The 16703-nt window shown below is 42.3% G+C and overlaps 1 protein-coding gene across 5 annotated transcripts in view; it reads right to left on the reverse strand.

The window, feature by feature from the left end:
- Positions 1 to 6986: 6986 nt before the first annotated feature.
- KCNIP3 (potassium voltage-gated channel interacting protein 3) overlaps positions 6987 to 16703 on the reverse strand; it is a 190160-nt gene continuing 180443 nt past the window's right edge. For all 5 annotated transcript variants that reach the window (XM_056571375.1, XM_056571374.1, XM_056571379.1 and 2 more), the window contains one exon: positions 6987 to 10746. In XM_056571375.1, the coding sequence (XP_056427350.1) occupies positions 10699 to 10746 (48 nt within the window). In that variant the 3' untranslated portion in view covers positions 6987 to 10698. The remainder of the gene's footprint in view (positions 10747 to 16703) is intronic.

Below are 16703 nucleotides of genomic sequence, written 5' to 3' on the forward strand. Positions count from 1 at the left end.
GCCAAACAGTGCTATATCAGCCAATGGCCACAATTTCCACTGTATAGGAATATGTGATATATTGTGCTTTTGCATAAAAAGTTGGGAAATGGATACTCTTGTGGCCTATTTTGGCTACACTTTGTGTATATACTGGCGAGGTGTCCCGGTGCGGAACACCCATGTCTACTTGCCCTGTCCGTTTCTGGCCTACAGCTCCATGTTAAAATGTATTGTGAAATCTGTCTTTATTGTATGTTCATTCATCTAATGTCATTGCATTCTATTGTCATGTAAGGAGGTAATATTATCTCTGTGGGAGGATGCCTTAGCAATCACATGAGCAATCGAGCCATTCAGGGCCTCCTGCCCTTCTCCACCCGGGTCAGACCAGAAAGGGAGGTGTTTAGTCCAGTCAGTGTTGTGTGAGACAGGAGGGAGACAACAAAAACGACAAAGAGGAGCGCTCCATGGTGCAGATAAACGATGATATATAAATGGTAAGATGGTAAAAATGTGCTTACCAAAATGGGTTGTGCAAAGACCAGCACAACTTGGAGACAAACGTGTAAGAGAATCCCTCTGCTGCCACTCCACAATAAAAAGCAATAAAACCAACGACCTCTAAACCAGTGGACAATAGGGCGCTGAGGGACCAGGCGAAGGATAGAACAATCAGTTTATTCCCAACATGTAACGCGTTTCGCGCATAAGCTGTTCATCAGGCAGCGCTTATGCGCGAAACGTGTTGCATGTTGGGAATAAACTGATTGTTCTATCCTTCTCCTGGTCCCTCAGCGCCCTATTGTCCACTGGTTTGGAGGTCGTTGGTTTTATTGCAGGAGGGAGACAAGACCTTTGCTGTGTGACTTGTCCTTTACTTCATGGGGACAGGCTCAAAACCCAGATGCTGCGTTACTGGATCCCAGGTCATCAGTCCAGACCAAAGGATTAAGGTGTGAGGTTCCTCAGGCCACACGCACTCAAATTGGATTCCCTATTGTGATGCAGCTTTAGTCAGTGCTAGTCAGCTCCCAAAGAGTCAAGTCTAAACCCATGCCAGAAAGTGAAGCCTTTTAAAGTCTAGTTAAGTTAAAGGGGTACTCCGCCAAAAACCATCTTATCCCCTATTCAAAGAATAGGGGATAAGATGTCTGATCGCCGGTTTCCCGCCGCTGGGGACCCCCGCGATATATGGCGCAGCCCCTTAGTCATCTGTGCATGGAGTGAACGCCGATCCATGCCGGATGACTGGCGACTACTGCCGCCACACCCCCTCCATTCATGTCTATGGGAAGAGGCATGACGGCTACGTAGTAGCCGTCATGCCCCCTCCCATAGACATGAATGGAGGGGGTATGGCGTGACGTCATGAACACGGAAGTTCAGGGCTTCTGTGCTCTGGACGCCACTCGTGCTGGCACGCAGATCACGGGGGACCCCTGCGATTAGACATCTTATCCCCTATCTGCTGGATAGGGGATAAGATGGTTTTCGGTGCAGTACCCCTTTAAGTCTGTTCAAGTCCTGTCTATTCCAGTCTAAGTCACATCAAAGTTGGTCAAGACTGTAAGTCCCAGCAATCTGTGGTTTCTCACTGCATCCTTCACTACAGTTGCACTTCTACTGAACTGTCTGTTCTACCTCTCTTTCAATTCCTGAAGTAAAGTTCAATTGGTTTCCCTAACCTCGTATTTGTGGTACTCCTTATCTGGTGCCTGCAACCGCTTTACCTTGTGGTGGGTGGGTCAACATTCCTGGCGTCACAAACATTCACCTCAGTCACATCACCCATAAGTCTGCATTACACGCCTTAACCCCTGCTTACCACAATGGAGCTTCTCCAGCACGTATGCTAAATTTACCTGAACACAATGGGGGGTATTTATGAAGCATTTTACCCTGGTTTCCTTGGATAAATTAGTCTCAATATTTTGGCAGTGTGTTTTTTGTGACTTTTCATTTACCTGTGTTTTGGTTTGTTGCTGTGGTGGATGTGTTTTTGGTAGATTTTTTGCAGAGGTCAGGGATTTATGAAAATTCTACTTTTTTAAAAAGTCGCATACTTTGGTGCAACCCACCAAAACGAGCGCTAATCACCACAAAATAAAAAAAGCACTTACAAAAACGAACTGTGGACAGCGTTATTAAAAAGTTGCATAATTGTCGCACAGGTTAAAAAGTCGCAGAGAAAACACCATACAGAGTGGAGTACTTGATGTAAGAAATGTGATCATCACCAGATTCATCACATGTCCTGCTTTGTGTAATAAATTAGGTGCAGGTACAAAGTTTCCACTACATGAAGTAATGGAGTAAAAAGATGTTCACCTACTTCACTTTTCATAAATTCCCCCCAATGTGAACATAGTTGTATTGGCAGTTTTTCTGGTCTATGCCACCAGCCTACTTGCTGATAGTAGTTATGGTGCCCAGGATATAATGGTCATCTGCTCCCAACTTCAGCATCACTTCTCTGGGAACTGGCTTTATCCGTCCGGGACACAGGGCGTACAGGTACGCCCTGGCGTCCTGGGACTTAAGGACCTGTACGCCCTGGTCCCATTAATGTGGTGTAAACCATTGCTATGGGCAGCCAGGACCCACGGCTAATGCCGGGCACTGTCAATCGGGACAATGCCTGGCATTAACCCTTTAGACACCATTATCAAAATTGATCGTAGTGTCTTAAATGCAGGGTTAACGGTGCCGGTAGCTCAGTGGAGCTGATCAAGACATCCTCGGTGACATTGCGGGTCCCGATCAGCTGAGTGGATGGCGGGAGGGTCCTTACCTGTCTCCTCGCCGTCCGATCGGTCTTCTGCTGCTCCTAGCCTGCTATGCAGGCTAGAGAAGCAAAGCACCGATAACACTGATCAATGCTATGCTGTGTCATAGCATTGATCAGTGTATGCAAACAGAAGATTGCATGGCATAGCCTCCTATGGGGACAAAAAAAAAATAGAGTGTAAAAAAAAAAAGTGAATTAACCCCTTCCCTATGAAAAGTTAAAATCACCCATCTTTACCCATTTAAAAAATAAAATAAAATAATGTAATAAAAAATAAAAATATTCATATGTGGTACCGCTGCGTGCATAAATGTCCAAACTATTAACATATAAGGTTAGCTAAACCGCACGGTCGATGGAGTACATGTAAAAAATACCAAACTTCTCCTACTCTGGACAGTTCCTGACATGGACAGAGGTGTCAGCAGAGAGCACAGTGGTCAGACAGAAAAGAACAACTCAACTTTCTTTTTAGTATACAGCAGCTGATAAATACTGGAAGGATTAAGATTATTTAATATTATTTACAAATCTGTTTAACTTTCTGGAGACAGTTGATATGAATTTTTTTTTTTTACCGGAGTACCCCTTTAACTGTAAAACTCATCACTCTTTGTCACCTCAGCTCAATTTTTATTGACCATGGTATTTTGCTGGAGTCATTGCTGACTGAACCTGTGTTCCTCGAAGGATTATATGTGACACCATTTTCCTTTATTTTCACATACACACATCAAAACCACAGTTTTTTCCATTTATTTTATTAAAATATACAGTGATGAGCCATCAGGTGCTGCCATACACAGACACATCAAGTAGTAGTGAGGTGAGTGCATATACAATGTATTCAGAAAGTCTTCAGACCCTTTTACTTTTTTCAAATTTTTTTTATATGTTGGGGCCTTGTGCTGAAAAGCAAAAAAAATATAAAAAATAAAAATAAAAATCTGCAATCAGTCATAATGAGAAAATGGAAACAGAATTTTGGAATGAGTTTTTTTTTTACAAGATTTTTTACAAGATTTTTTTTTTTACAAGATTACAAGTTTTACAATCATTTCTATCATTTCTCATTGACATAAGAATTCAGACCCTTTGCTATGACACTTGACATTTTTCTCTGGAGGCCTCTTATTTCTCTTGATCATCTCTGAGATGTTTCTATACCTTGATTGGAGTCACCTGTGGTAAATTCAGGTGATTGGACAGGATTTGGAACTAAGCCAAGCCATGAGGTGGAAAACTGCCTGTAGAGCTCAGTGACAGGATTGTGGAGAGGCACAGATCTGGAGGAGGGTCCTTATCCAACCTGTTTGAGAGGATCTGCAGAGAGGAATGGGAAAAAAAAATCCCCAAATTCGGGTGTGCAAACCATATGGCATCATACCTAAGAAGACTGGAGGCTGTAAAAGGGGCTTCAACTAAGTACTAAGTAAAGGGTCTGAATACTTATGGCAATGTAATATTTTAGTTATGCCTTTACAATAAATTAACAAAAAATTAGAAACTTCTGTTTTCCCTTTGTCATTAGGTGGCAGAAAAAAAAAGGTAATAATAATAATAATAATAATATATATATATATATATATATATATATATATATATATATATATATATATATATATATTATTTCAGCACATGTCTGCAACATAACAAAATGGGAAAAAAAGTTAATGAATCTGATGAGTTTCCAAATGCACCGTAAGAGAGAAGACTCCCCTGTAACATGCATTCATTCTTATACATGCCTCTCTCTGGTCTAGTGCAAATTTTCAGTAATCCCAGGTGGAGGGAAGGTTCCTGGAGCCTGTTAGGGGAGCACCTGCTGATATCTAGGATAAAAATGGTATGATCCGTGTCCTATCAGGGATGACAGCGAGGGTTCATACACACATTGCAAGTTCTTAGAGCGATAAAACATGGATATGGGAAGAGAACAGTCAGACAATAACCTATAATTTAATTGTTCCTGAATAATGTGAAACAGAGGAAGACGCACTTACGTGAGATACGGTGTAACCATGGGCTGTATACCATTGAATGTGGGCTATGTAAGGACTGACACTATCTTCAGAACTAAAAATGTTTTTATGTAACAAGACATTAAATGGATTATAAAATTCTAATAATTTGAGTAGGACAGAATACCCCTTGTGACGTCACGCCACACCCCCTCCATTCATATGTATAGACATAGACATGAATGGGGGGGGGGGGGGGGCGTGACGTCACGTTCACGGCCACCGGCTTCGAGCGTTCTGAACAAAATGTTCACAATGCTGGAGCACCGGAGTACCACTAAGTGAGCTTTAGGCTTGATGTACTTGGCGCCATGATATGACTCCCATTCAAGTCTATGGGAACTCTCCTGTGACTCTGAATCCCTCTAGTTTTATTCAGAAGCATACTGAGTTTTTAGTTTTTATTAAAAAACTGTGACATAGTCCATTGTGTGACACTTGTACTTCTTCTGCCGTAGAAGCCTGGGGCCTGACACACATATACAGTTTGTTATTGATGGGCAAGGCATACATCTTAACTAGCAGGGTGAAGAATGAGGTGGTCACTGGGCGAGGAAAAAATAAAAAGGGCATATATATATATATATATATATATATATATATATATATCATTGTGGTAACCAGTGAGGTTTCTATTGGGCCATGCCAGGTTGGTGTTATTACCATTTTAATGGATGGCAAGACCTTGAGTGTCGTGTCTATAGGTGTCGCAATTCTATGAAACAAAATGTACTAGAGCCATGAGAATGGGATAGGGCTCCAGTGTGGAGTGTGATGGTGTGTCTTCATGGATGCTACTCAGATGATGTACAGTCCATGTGTGTATAGTTTATAGTTATGCTAGTATTAAACCAATTGTAAGACATAGTGGACATGGCCATATTTAGAGGTAGCTATAACAGTAAGGCAATAACAGAAGAGGAAACATAACGTTATGGATCTCTTACAACCAAGGATGGTGCTTGTTATTTCCTTTGCAGGCTCCATTGCACCTTCCACCCTCTTAGGATCTCCTATGCCTTAAAGGGGTACTCCACCCCTAGACATCTTATCCCCTATCCAATATAGCATGCAGCACCCACCTGTTTCTTGTCCGGAAGCGCTGGAGGGTCTGGGTCCCATCCACGGGAACGGAAGTTCGTAACATCACGACTCTGCCCCTGTGTGACGTCACGCCCCGTCCCCTCAATGCAAGTCTATGGGAGGGGCGTGACGGCGGTCACGCCCCCTCCCATAGACTTGCATTGAGGGGACGGGGCGTGACGTCACAAACTTCCGTTCCTGTGGACGGGACCCAGACCCTCCAGCGCTTCCGGACAAGAAACAGGTGGGTGCCGCATGCTATATTGCGGGGGTCCCCAGCGGGGGGACCCCCGCGATCAGACATCTTATCCCCTATCCTTTGAATAGGGGATAAGATGTCTAGGGGTGGAGTACCCCTTTAAAGAAGAATTGTGCTTTTGCTTGAGAAGGGGAGGACGGTAATGCTAAACTCATTATTAAGTGATGCTACGTTTCACGTCATGTATGCACCAAGAAGTACAAATAAAACTTGTACATTTCATGAAGGGTAAGGTTGTAGAAATCACTATATATTCCTATGTGTAGTCTCCATCATCTAAAGAATAAGCATACATGTTCTCTACAAGATCCATGACAATCAGCTGCTTGAGGATGGTGGTAAATGGGCACCTAGCAGCAGTAAACAGGTCAATGTGAAGTTTATTTTTAATAAGAAATGACAACCTACTGGATATAACCAACCTGAGAAACATTTCTATTATAAAGGTTTGTCACTTCATTTGGTAGCTGTTTTGTCACTTCATTTGGTAGCTCCTCTCAGATGAGCTGACGGATGGGCATCTATAAATAAAAAAGAGAGTGCTCCATAGCGTAAAACTAACTGGGTAGGTATTGGTAGAAGGATTCCTTTTAAAGCCTCTTTCCCCAGGTGGTTGTGTGAGCTCATACACAACAATGGACAGCGAGTGAGGATTGTTAGAGCCCGGTCTGAAGCCTCCCAACCAAGTAGATAGAGACAAATGGACTTCAAAGGTGCGGTGGGTCTTTTGCGGCGCTGACTCGCAACAGGCACATCAGGTGAGTATAAAAGGTTTATTAAAATGCAACGTGTTTCCCCGCACATGTGTGGCTTCATCAGGCATGGTAATCACAGGAAGGGGGGGGGGGGGGGACTAATATACAGACTCTTTAACAACTTTTGTATCAGGAATAAAAGATTATAAAGTTACAAAAAATACAAGTTACACATCATAACAACTTTCAGCATAGCATGCAAACTTACTGTGGGAGGTAAGCAGATCTGTGCATAATATTTGTTTTTTTTTTTTTTTGGTGTGTGAACACGCTCTAATTTCCAGGAGTGTGTCTATTCAGTCTTTTAGTGTGTGAACACGCTCTGATTTCCAGGAGTGTATCTATTTTTTATACCGGACTCATTAAAGATAATGGTTATATATTGTCATAATAGATGTCAGTATCAAATGTGTTTTTTGGTGTCTGAACACGCTCTGATTTTAAAGGGGTATATCTATTCTGTCTTTTGGTGTGTGAACACGCTCTGATATCCAAGGGTGTGTCTATTTTTTATATACCAGACTCATTAAAGAGAATGGCTATATCATAATAGATGTCAGGATCAAATGTGTTTTTTGATGTGTGAACATGCTCTGATTTCCAGGGGTGTATCTATTCTGTCTTTTGGGGAGTGAACACACTCTGATTTCCTGTGATTACCATGCATGATGAAGCCGCACATGTGCGGGGAAACGCGTTGCATTTTAATAAACCTTTTATACTCACCTGATGTGCCTGTTCCGAGTCAGCGCCGCAAAAGACCCACCGCACCTTTGAAGTCCATTTGTCTCTATCTAGATGGGCATCTATAGCTGGCAATGGTTTCCGACTGCGTTAAGCAGTATACAGTCTATTCCATTTAATGCCAACACCGGGACAGGTTCCAGCATATGTTAAACAGATTCATAGACAACCATACACCCAACAGAGGCCAAAAGTGTGTCATTGTGGCCTCTATGGGACGTGTGCAGCAGGATCTACCGGATGTAGTAGTGTGGACCGCCACCCTATTCCATTCAACTGGATCCTGTGAAAAAGGTATATTCTGTAGTATACTATAGGAGCCTATGTATGATAGATGCCACTGTATCAGATACACGTTGGGGGCTCCCCTGAAATGTACATCATATGGACACTGCCTAATGCACTGTTAAACAAACCTACCCCGGCCTTTATCACTCTGCTTCATCCATTTTCTATACAGTGTAATAGGGAGCTGGAGAAGAATAGAATGGAAATGTTTGTGGAGAACGGGAAGTTTATAAATGTAAAAACTCTCCTCAGCCACATACAACACATATCTAAAGAAACCCTGCTCCGGTCTGTGGGGTGAAGCTGGTCCTTCAATTGCCTCCATTATCTCATAACAATTATTTCCATGTTGGTATCACCATCTCAGACCATTTCTTAAAGAAGACCCGTCATCTTTCCTGACATGTCTGTCTTAATATATATGTGTATTCCTCAAAAAAATGACAGCGTTGCCTTAGCTTTTCTTAGCGTGTGTTGTGTGGTTCCTCTGTTGTTCCTCAAGAAAATGAAATGTTAACCTGATTTAGAGTACGTTCAGGAGCTGGAAACCCTCCACATTTTCCATATTCATAGATTGCAGATGCAGCAAATCTCCTCACAGATCTCACTCACACGCCGCACACATTTCCTCCATTGACTTGTGGATTTCTACATTTGCAGGATGCCAATTTCTGTTGTGTATTGTGTATGGACTGATTGTGGACTTTCCTCATCCATTTCAATTGGATAGAATGAGTCCACAATCGGATCCTAGTTTTGTGGGTCCAGTTTACCTGTAGATCTGTAGAAGAACTCTCAGGTGTGGATATATGTTATATATGTATTCTCATGGCGATGTCTCCTGGATCTCTCTCTGTTTTTTGCCTCCAGCCATAATGCGTTATGTCTACTGTGACAGCTACAGACAATCCCAGGCTGCGATGTTCATGTGTTGACATGGGATTACTGAAGGCCGCAAAATAGAGACCAAAGAACACCAGGAGAGCATCGGCACAGGAGCACCAGGGATCACATTAAGGTAAGTATTCACTTTTTTAGGTTAATTTCATATCTGCAAAAGAGAGACATAAAAATGGCCCAGAAACTGGCCAATATATATGTAATAACTGTACATAGAGAAAAGGGATGAAAAAAATGTACTATACAGTTGGGTTCACACTAACCTAATAAGGACATATTTCTATGGCCTTATTATAACCACAAGACTAGTCCTGACCTTGGATCCGATGACCCGACTTGACAGCTGTCAGTTTGTCATCAGACTTGCAGTTAAGGCCGGCATTTGTGGTGGTAATGTGACTGTGATATGACCGTATTAGGCTAGTGTGAACCCCCTCTGACACTGTCCAGTCAGTGCTGTGTGTATGCCAATAATCAGACTATGTAGGGATGTACCTAATTCACAAGAATTGTGAACCTTAATCTTCCGAAAAATATAAGATTATGTTCACACTGGTGGATAACCTGCGGAATTTCTGCAGTGTATTTGTGCAGAAAATCTGCATCGGATTTTGCTACCACTGACTCCAGTGGGTCTGAAAGAAAATCTGCCTCTATTGTGGATTTTTTGCTGACCCATTGAAGTCAATGGTAGCAAAATCTGCTGCGGATTTTCTGCAGCAAATACACTGCAGAAATTTCGCAGGTAATCCACCCATGTGAACATACCCTTACAAAGGGACAACACAATGTAGAGTTCTAAGGAAAAAAAAGTTCCAGGCTTGTTTTTTTTTTCATGTGTTATACAGGTATTTACACTACGGAGATCACCCCCAGAGATAATTGGGGCAGAGATTCCATCAGCTGCAAGCAGTGCCAAAATCATTTATCAGTCCATAATTTGAATGTGTGGCGGAATTTTCAGCTGCGGAAATTCTGCTGTGTGCAAGATGCAGCAGAATCCCATTGAAGACAATCAGAGGCTACTACCCTGGAATTTCCAAGCACAATTTCTGAGCGCCATTCTGCTCAGAAAATCCATAGTGTTAACGTAGCCTAAAACAGACATGTAAGGAAAAACAGGTCCTCTTCAAAATAATGATTTCTGCTTATTTTTGGCAACTGGTGTGGCCAGCACAAGCTCCAGCAATGATGTACTACTCTATACGTGGATTGGGATCTTGTAGAGGACATGCACTCAGATAATGGTAGTTTGTTTTACCAAAAAGGAAAAGGAAATGGAAGGCATAAGCACAATACTCATAGTACCTGTACCAGGTCTACTCTTCTAGTGCCGGTAGGTTACAGTGCCACCAATCGGCAATGGAAGAGGCCATCCTATTTATTTTTGCAAACATAGCGCTGAGGTGACAGGGATTTGGCAGGATCTCAGGAAGCACATGATGCAGATATCTGCATATAATTCATTGTTTTGTTTTTTTAAAACCATCAAATATATCTCTTCTTTTCATTTTTTTTGTAGGGGGATGGGGTTGGGGGAATGGTTCACATGTCCCACATCTGATACAGGCAAGAGCGGCTTTCTGTAAAAATCCCTGATTTAAGAATCCTGGCTCTTGCAGAGATAAATGTGCTTTTTTTTCTGTAATAATATAAAACAGTCCTTAGAAAGGTGAGTTTGTTACGGTGAGGAGTAGGAAGGGATCAGTGCAAACAGGCAGGCAGTAAGTAGGATTGTCCGTTCCCTGGGAGAGAGATTACACCATCCATGGACTGTTGGTGACACAAGAAAGAAGGGCGGTGGATGGGATCCAGTCTTGGGCGTACTCTGTCAGATGGGTCCGTTCTGGTGCTGGCATGGGTGGAATGCAAGATCTTCTAGATCACATTTTCAAAGAGCTGCATGGATCTCATAATGTTTTCATCCTGAGGAATGAAGAGGAAATGTCCTGTTATTTCTTGTAAAGTGACTGTACAGCTCTGGGTATAGTCCATTTCCTGCATAGTAAGGGATGGCACAAGCTTATCCTGCAACAAAAGGTGGTTCCCTCGGTTAAAATCTCACTTAAAGGGGTACTCCGCTGCTAGACATCTTATCCCATATACAAAGGATAGGGGATAAGATGTCTGATCGCGGGGGTCTCGCTGCTGGGGCGCCCCACGATCTCCCACAGCAGCAAGCAGTGTAAACAAATGCCAGGGTCCTGCGGCAGTAGTCGTGACAACACGGCCATGCCCCTTGTGATGTCATGCCACGCCCCCTCCATTCATGTCTATGGGAGGGGGCGTGTTGGCCAACACGCCCCCTCCCATAGACATGAATGGATGGGGCGTGGTGTGACGTCACGGCCTCCGGCTCCAAGCGTTCTGAACAAAATGTTCAGAACACTGGAGCACCTGAGTACCCCTTTATTTAGTAACATGGGCAAAAACATAGAAGATAAAATTGAAAGGGGTACTCCACTGGAAAAAATTTTTTTTTTTTTGTAAATTAACTGGTGCCAGAAAGTTAAACAGATTTGTAAATTACTCCTATAAAAAAATCGTAAACCTGCCAGTACTTATCAGTTGCTGTATAATCCACAGAAAGTTCTTTTCTTTTTGAATTTCCTTTCTGCCTGACCACAGTGCTCTCTGTTGACACTTCTGTCCATTTTAGGAACTGTCCAGAGTAGGAGCAAATCCCCATAGAAAACCTATCCTGCTCTGGACAGCTCCTAAAATGGACAGAGGTGTCAGCAGAGAGCACTGTGGTCAGGCAGACAGGAAATTCAAAAAGAAAAGAACCTCCTGGGGATCATAACAGCAGCTGATAAGTACTGGAAGGATTACGATTTTTTAGTAGAAGTAATTTACGAATCTGTTTAACTTTCTGGCACCAGTTGATTAAAAAAAAAAAAAAAAAAAATGTTTTCCAGTGGAGTACCCCTTTAATGTAGATAAATGTAAGGTACTCCACCTAGATCAGGGAAAACAAAACAAAAGAAGGAGGTATTCTGCCATATATGTGAGATGCATTTTTTTTTGTACTGGTACCTGCTCTATGGAATATGCAGACAGAAAATGCAAACCCCAATAGAAACCACCTGAACCTGGTCTCATGTGGGTGATCAGGACATATGAAATGGTGGGAGGATTTCCAATACATATAGCAAACGGACATCACTAACGTAATGGGAAGAGAACCTTAGGTTGGATTAAGTTCTGGGCTCCAAGTTGTAAAAAGGACACTGTACTACTGGAAAAGGTATAAAGGTGGGTGAGTAGATTTTATAAATGGGACGTGAGCCCTTTCTTACAATGAGAAGATAGAAAATACTTTCTGCCCATAGCATCCCATCACAGCTCAGTTTTTATTTTATTTTTTAAAGCGTTACTGTCGTTTTTTTTTCCATTTAATACTTCCTTAAAAACTAAGAATTTTCCTAATACACTTCATTAAAAAATGTGATTGCTAAAGATGTGAAAAATGGTTTAAAAATGGCCACTCTGTATCTCTATATATATATTTTTTTTAATGCAATCGAACCCTGAACCCTTTTTGGTCCATCAAAAAAAAGGAAATTTTTTTCTGTGAGAGGGGGGGGGGGGAGTGAGGTGTGGTTATATTCATATATATATTCATATAATATTATTATGTATACAAGTCTTAGGGCACATTACTACACTGATTTAAGCATTTTTTTTTTCTTACTACTAATCACAGAAACACTTAAATTAGAGACGAACGAACATTTGAAAAATTTGATTCGGCCGATTCCCGAATTTTCTGAAAAAATTTGTTTCAGGTCGAATTTATTTGCGGCAAATCTGTATTATAAACGGCTATTTCTGGCCTACAGAGAGCCTCAATAGGGGTGTAGAACACTTTGCTTTGTTCTGACACGCATAGGGAGTGTGCTGTGTTAGTGAAATATTACTGTTATTCAGTATGACATGCAGATTACAGGCTTCACTATTAGAATCGTCGATGTGGCAGCAGGGAGACCATATGGTGTAAAAATTGAAGAGGATAAAGAGATTTTTTCATGTCATTTTAATTTAATTTAATTTGATTAGAATTTTGTTTACATTTTTTGAGTACCCATTCTGGTGACCATCGAGCTGGCAGTCCTCTGCCAGGCGAGATACCACCTGTTCCAGCCCCTGCCTGTCAGCGCTCCCCTGACTGTGAAAGTGTGAATGTTTCATTTAATCAGTTATGGTTCATTGTTATCGCTCCAAGCTTTTTCATTGGATTTTTGTGATAATTCCACTGGTAATATGATGTCGACGACCACAGGGCCTCAGTCTTGAAAAGTTGACATCGATTTTTTTAAATTTAAAATTAATATTTACATTATGAACCATAAAAGAACTGCGGAGCACTCACCAGGTCTTTTCAGCCAGCGGCTTATTTATTGTAGCATATTACAGTCGGGATACATGCAGGGGAGGATGGTATGGACGCGGGGGTATTCAAGATGGCGAAGGGCGGTTTACACGCCGGAGCGCTTCGTCAGGCCGATGCTAGCATCGGCCTGACGAAGCGCTCCGGGGTGTAAACGGCCCGTCCCTGTCTTGAATACCCCCGCGTCCATACCATCCTCCCCTGCATGTATCCCGACTGTAATATGCTACAATAAATAAGCCGCTGGCTGAAAAGACCTGGTGAGTGCTCCGCAGTTCTTTTATGGTTCATTTCAGCTGCTTTACTCATATTGCGTGGTATCACCGAAGAGTGTGTCTGAATTGGCTTCCAGGGACTGTGTGAATCAGGTGTCCGCCTGCTGATTTTATGCAACATAGGGAAGGTGCTGAGACCACTACCTTGCATATGTGTAATATTTACATTAGATTCCAAAGATTAATGTCCCAGTGTTTACTTTGAAATAATACTGTATGACTACAAAACCCAATCTAACAAGTAGTCACATGGCGGCACAATGACAGAGCCTAAAGGTGGCCGCAGCATGAGGAGACCATAATCTGGCAGAATGACACAGCCTGGAATTGGAATTTAAGGTTATATCCCTGGCCCAGCAGCATCACTAAACAATATAGTTGCTGAATGACACAGCCTGGAGCAGGCGGCAGCATGAGTAGACACTAGGGCTTCACAATCCCTAAGATTAAAAGATGAATTCTAAAATTCAAGAATTATATTAGATAGGGCTACCATAAAATATTTGTAGGTAATGTCCCAGGCCCAGCAGCATCAGTAGACCATATATTGGCTGAATGACACAGCCTGGAGGTGGCAAAAGCATAAGAAGACCATATAGTGTCTGAATGGCACAACCTGGAGGTGGTAAAGCACGAGGAGACCATATAGTGTCTGAATCGCACAGCCTGGAGTTGGCAGAAGCGTGAGGAGACCATTGAAATTTAAGATTTTTAAATGTAAAATTTTAAAATTGAAATTTAGGATTTTGAAATTGAAATTTTGGCTAACACTCCCAAGTATTAGTGTCCCGGGCCCCGGCGAGTGGGTACAAAGGACCAAATCTAACAAGGAGTCACATGTCACATGGAAGTAGAATGGCAGAGCCTGGAGGTGGCATCAGTATGAGGAGACCAAATAGTGGCTGAATGACTGCCTGGAGTTTGTGGCAGCATGAGGAGACTATATAGTGTCTGAATGGCACAGCCTGGAGTTTGCAGAAGCATGAGGAGAACATTGAAATTTAAGATTTTGAAATAAAAATTTTAGTTAACACTCCCAAGTTTTAGTGTCCTGGGCCCCGGCATGTGGTTACAAAGGACCAAATCTAACAAGGAGTCACATGTCACATGGCGGCACAATGACAGAGCCTGGAGGTGGCATCAGTATGAGGAGACCATATAGTGTCTAAATGGCAGAGCCTAGAGGTGGCTGAAGCATGATGAGAGACCATATAGTGGCTGAATGGCACAGCCTGGAGTTTGTGGCAGCATGAGGAGACCATATAGTGGCTGAATGGCACAGCCTGAAGGTGGCTGAAGTATGAGTAGACAATAGGGCTTCAATCCCTAAGATTAAAAGATTAATTTTAAAATTATAATTGAAGAATTATGGTAGCTAGTGCTACCATAAAATATTTTTAGGTAATGTTCTAGGCCCAGCTGCATCAGTAAACCATATAGTGGCTTAATGGCACAGCCTGGAGTTTGTGGCAGCATGAGGAGACCATATAGTGGCTGAATGAGACAGCCTGGAGGTGGCAGCAGCATTAGGAGTCCTGAAAGTGACTAGTGTTGAGCGGCATAGGCCATATTCGAATTCGCGAATATTCACAAATATATGGATGAATATTCATCATATATTCGCTAAATTTGCATATTCGTAATATTCTCGTTTTATTTTCGCATATGCGAAAATTTGTGTATGCGAAAATTAACATATGCAAACATTTGCATATACAAAAATTAGCATAAGCGAAAATTTGCATATGCAAAAATTCACACGCCAGTCTCACACAGTAGTATCAGAGCCTTCTGTACACCACACAAGCTGGAAGCAGAGAGGGGTGATCACTGTGATGTGTACTGTGAAAAAAAACGAATATTCGTAATTACGAATATATAGTGCTATATTCGTGAATATTCGCGAATAAAATTTGCATTGCGAATATTCGCGAGCAACACTAAAAGTGACCCTGAAACTGGGGACCAGCACCTTAATTATATTTTGCAGTATCCATGGCAGCACAATGAGAAAGCCTGGAGTTGGCAGCATCAGCATGAGGAGACCATAGAGCAGCACAATGACAGAGCCTGGAGGTGGTAGCATTAGCATGAGGAGACCATAGAGCAGCACAATGGCAGAGCCTGGAGGTGGCAGCAGCAGCATGAGGGCCATGCCAACTGAGGGTTGAGTCTGAGGAACCCACCGACTGGGGGTGTTGAATGTCACTTGGGATGAAGTGGATGACCGAGTGAACCGATCAATCACGGCTGCTGGGTTGCTGGTTGCAACATGACTGCTAGCTGACACTGGGAGCTCAGACCTCTCGCTGCGACTGTGGCTGGCACACCCCCCTACTCTGCTGCGACCTCTGCCTGACGAATTTAGGCCTCTGCCACTCCTCTGTGCACCTCCTGGCACTACTCTGCCTGACATACTTATTGCGTATATGAGTGGAGTACAATACGCTTCACTACTTTTAAAACAGTATTTGTCTAGAACAGCAGCAGGTGTGTACTATTGCCTGTCCTTTTGCAGTATCTAGGCCCTTGACAGATTAAAAGGTACAAAATAGTACACTACTTAGATGTAGGTATGTGGTATGCACTTATGAGGGCAGAAAAATGCTCTACAGTACGCTTAAAAAAGCCCTGGGGTAAAACACCAGCCGGTGATTACTTTTGCCTGGACTTTCACAGTATCTATGCCCTTGACAGATTAACAGGTACAAAATAGTACACTACTTAGATGTACATATATGGTATGCACTTATGGAGGGCAGAAAAATGTGCTACAGTATGCTTAAAAAAACCTATTTTTGCACAACACCAGCAGTACACAACAGTGCTGCAGCACATAGTCGTTGTTGAGTAAAACACCAAGCGGTGATTACTTTTGGCTGTCCTTTCACAGTATGTACATTCTCACAGACTATTAGGAATGGACTGCTGAGTATTATACCATCTACAGACTAGTATAACCAGCAGATGATTTTTTTGTGGAACAAAGACACTGAATTCCGCTGAATTCCTCTGCGAAGGTTTATGAAGTTGAGGTAGCTTGTTGAAATGTATGAGGAAACACACAGCATTCTGCCCCTTTCTGTAATACAATGCTGAAAAAAGTGACTGGGAGGTTAATGGCTGCAGTGAAAATCCTTTTCAGTGAAAAAAAAAGCACTGCTCTCTGTCCACCAGAATGCTGATGTGACTAGGAGGTGAAACGCTGCTGTAATAAG

Source organism: Hyla sarda, chromosome 4, assembly GCF_029499605.1.
Source record: "Hyla sarda isolate aHylSar1 chromosome 4, aHylSar1.hap1, whole genome shotgun sequence".
NCBI lineage: Eukaryota > Metazoa > Chordata > Amphibia > Anura > Hylidae > Hyla > Hyla sarda.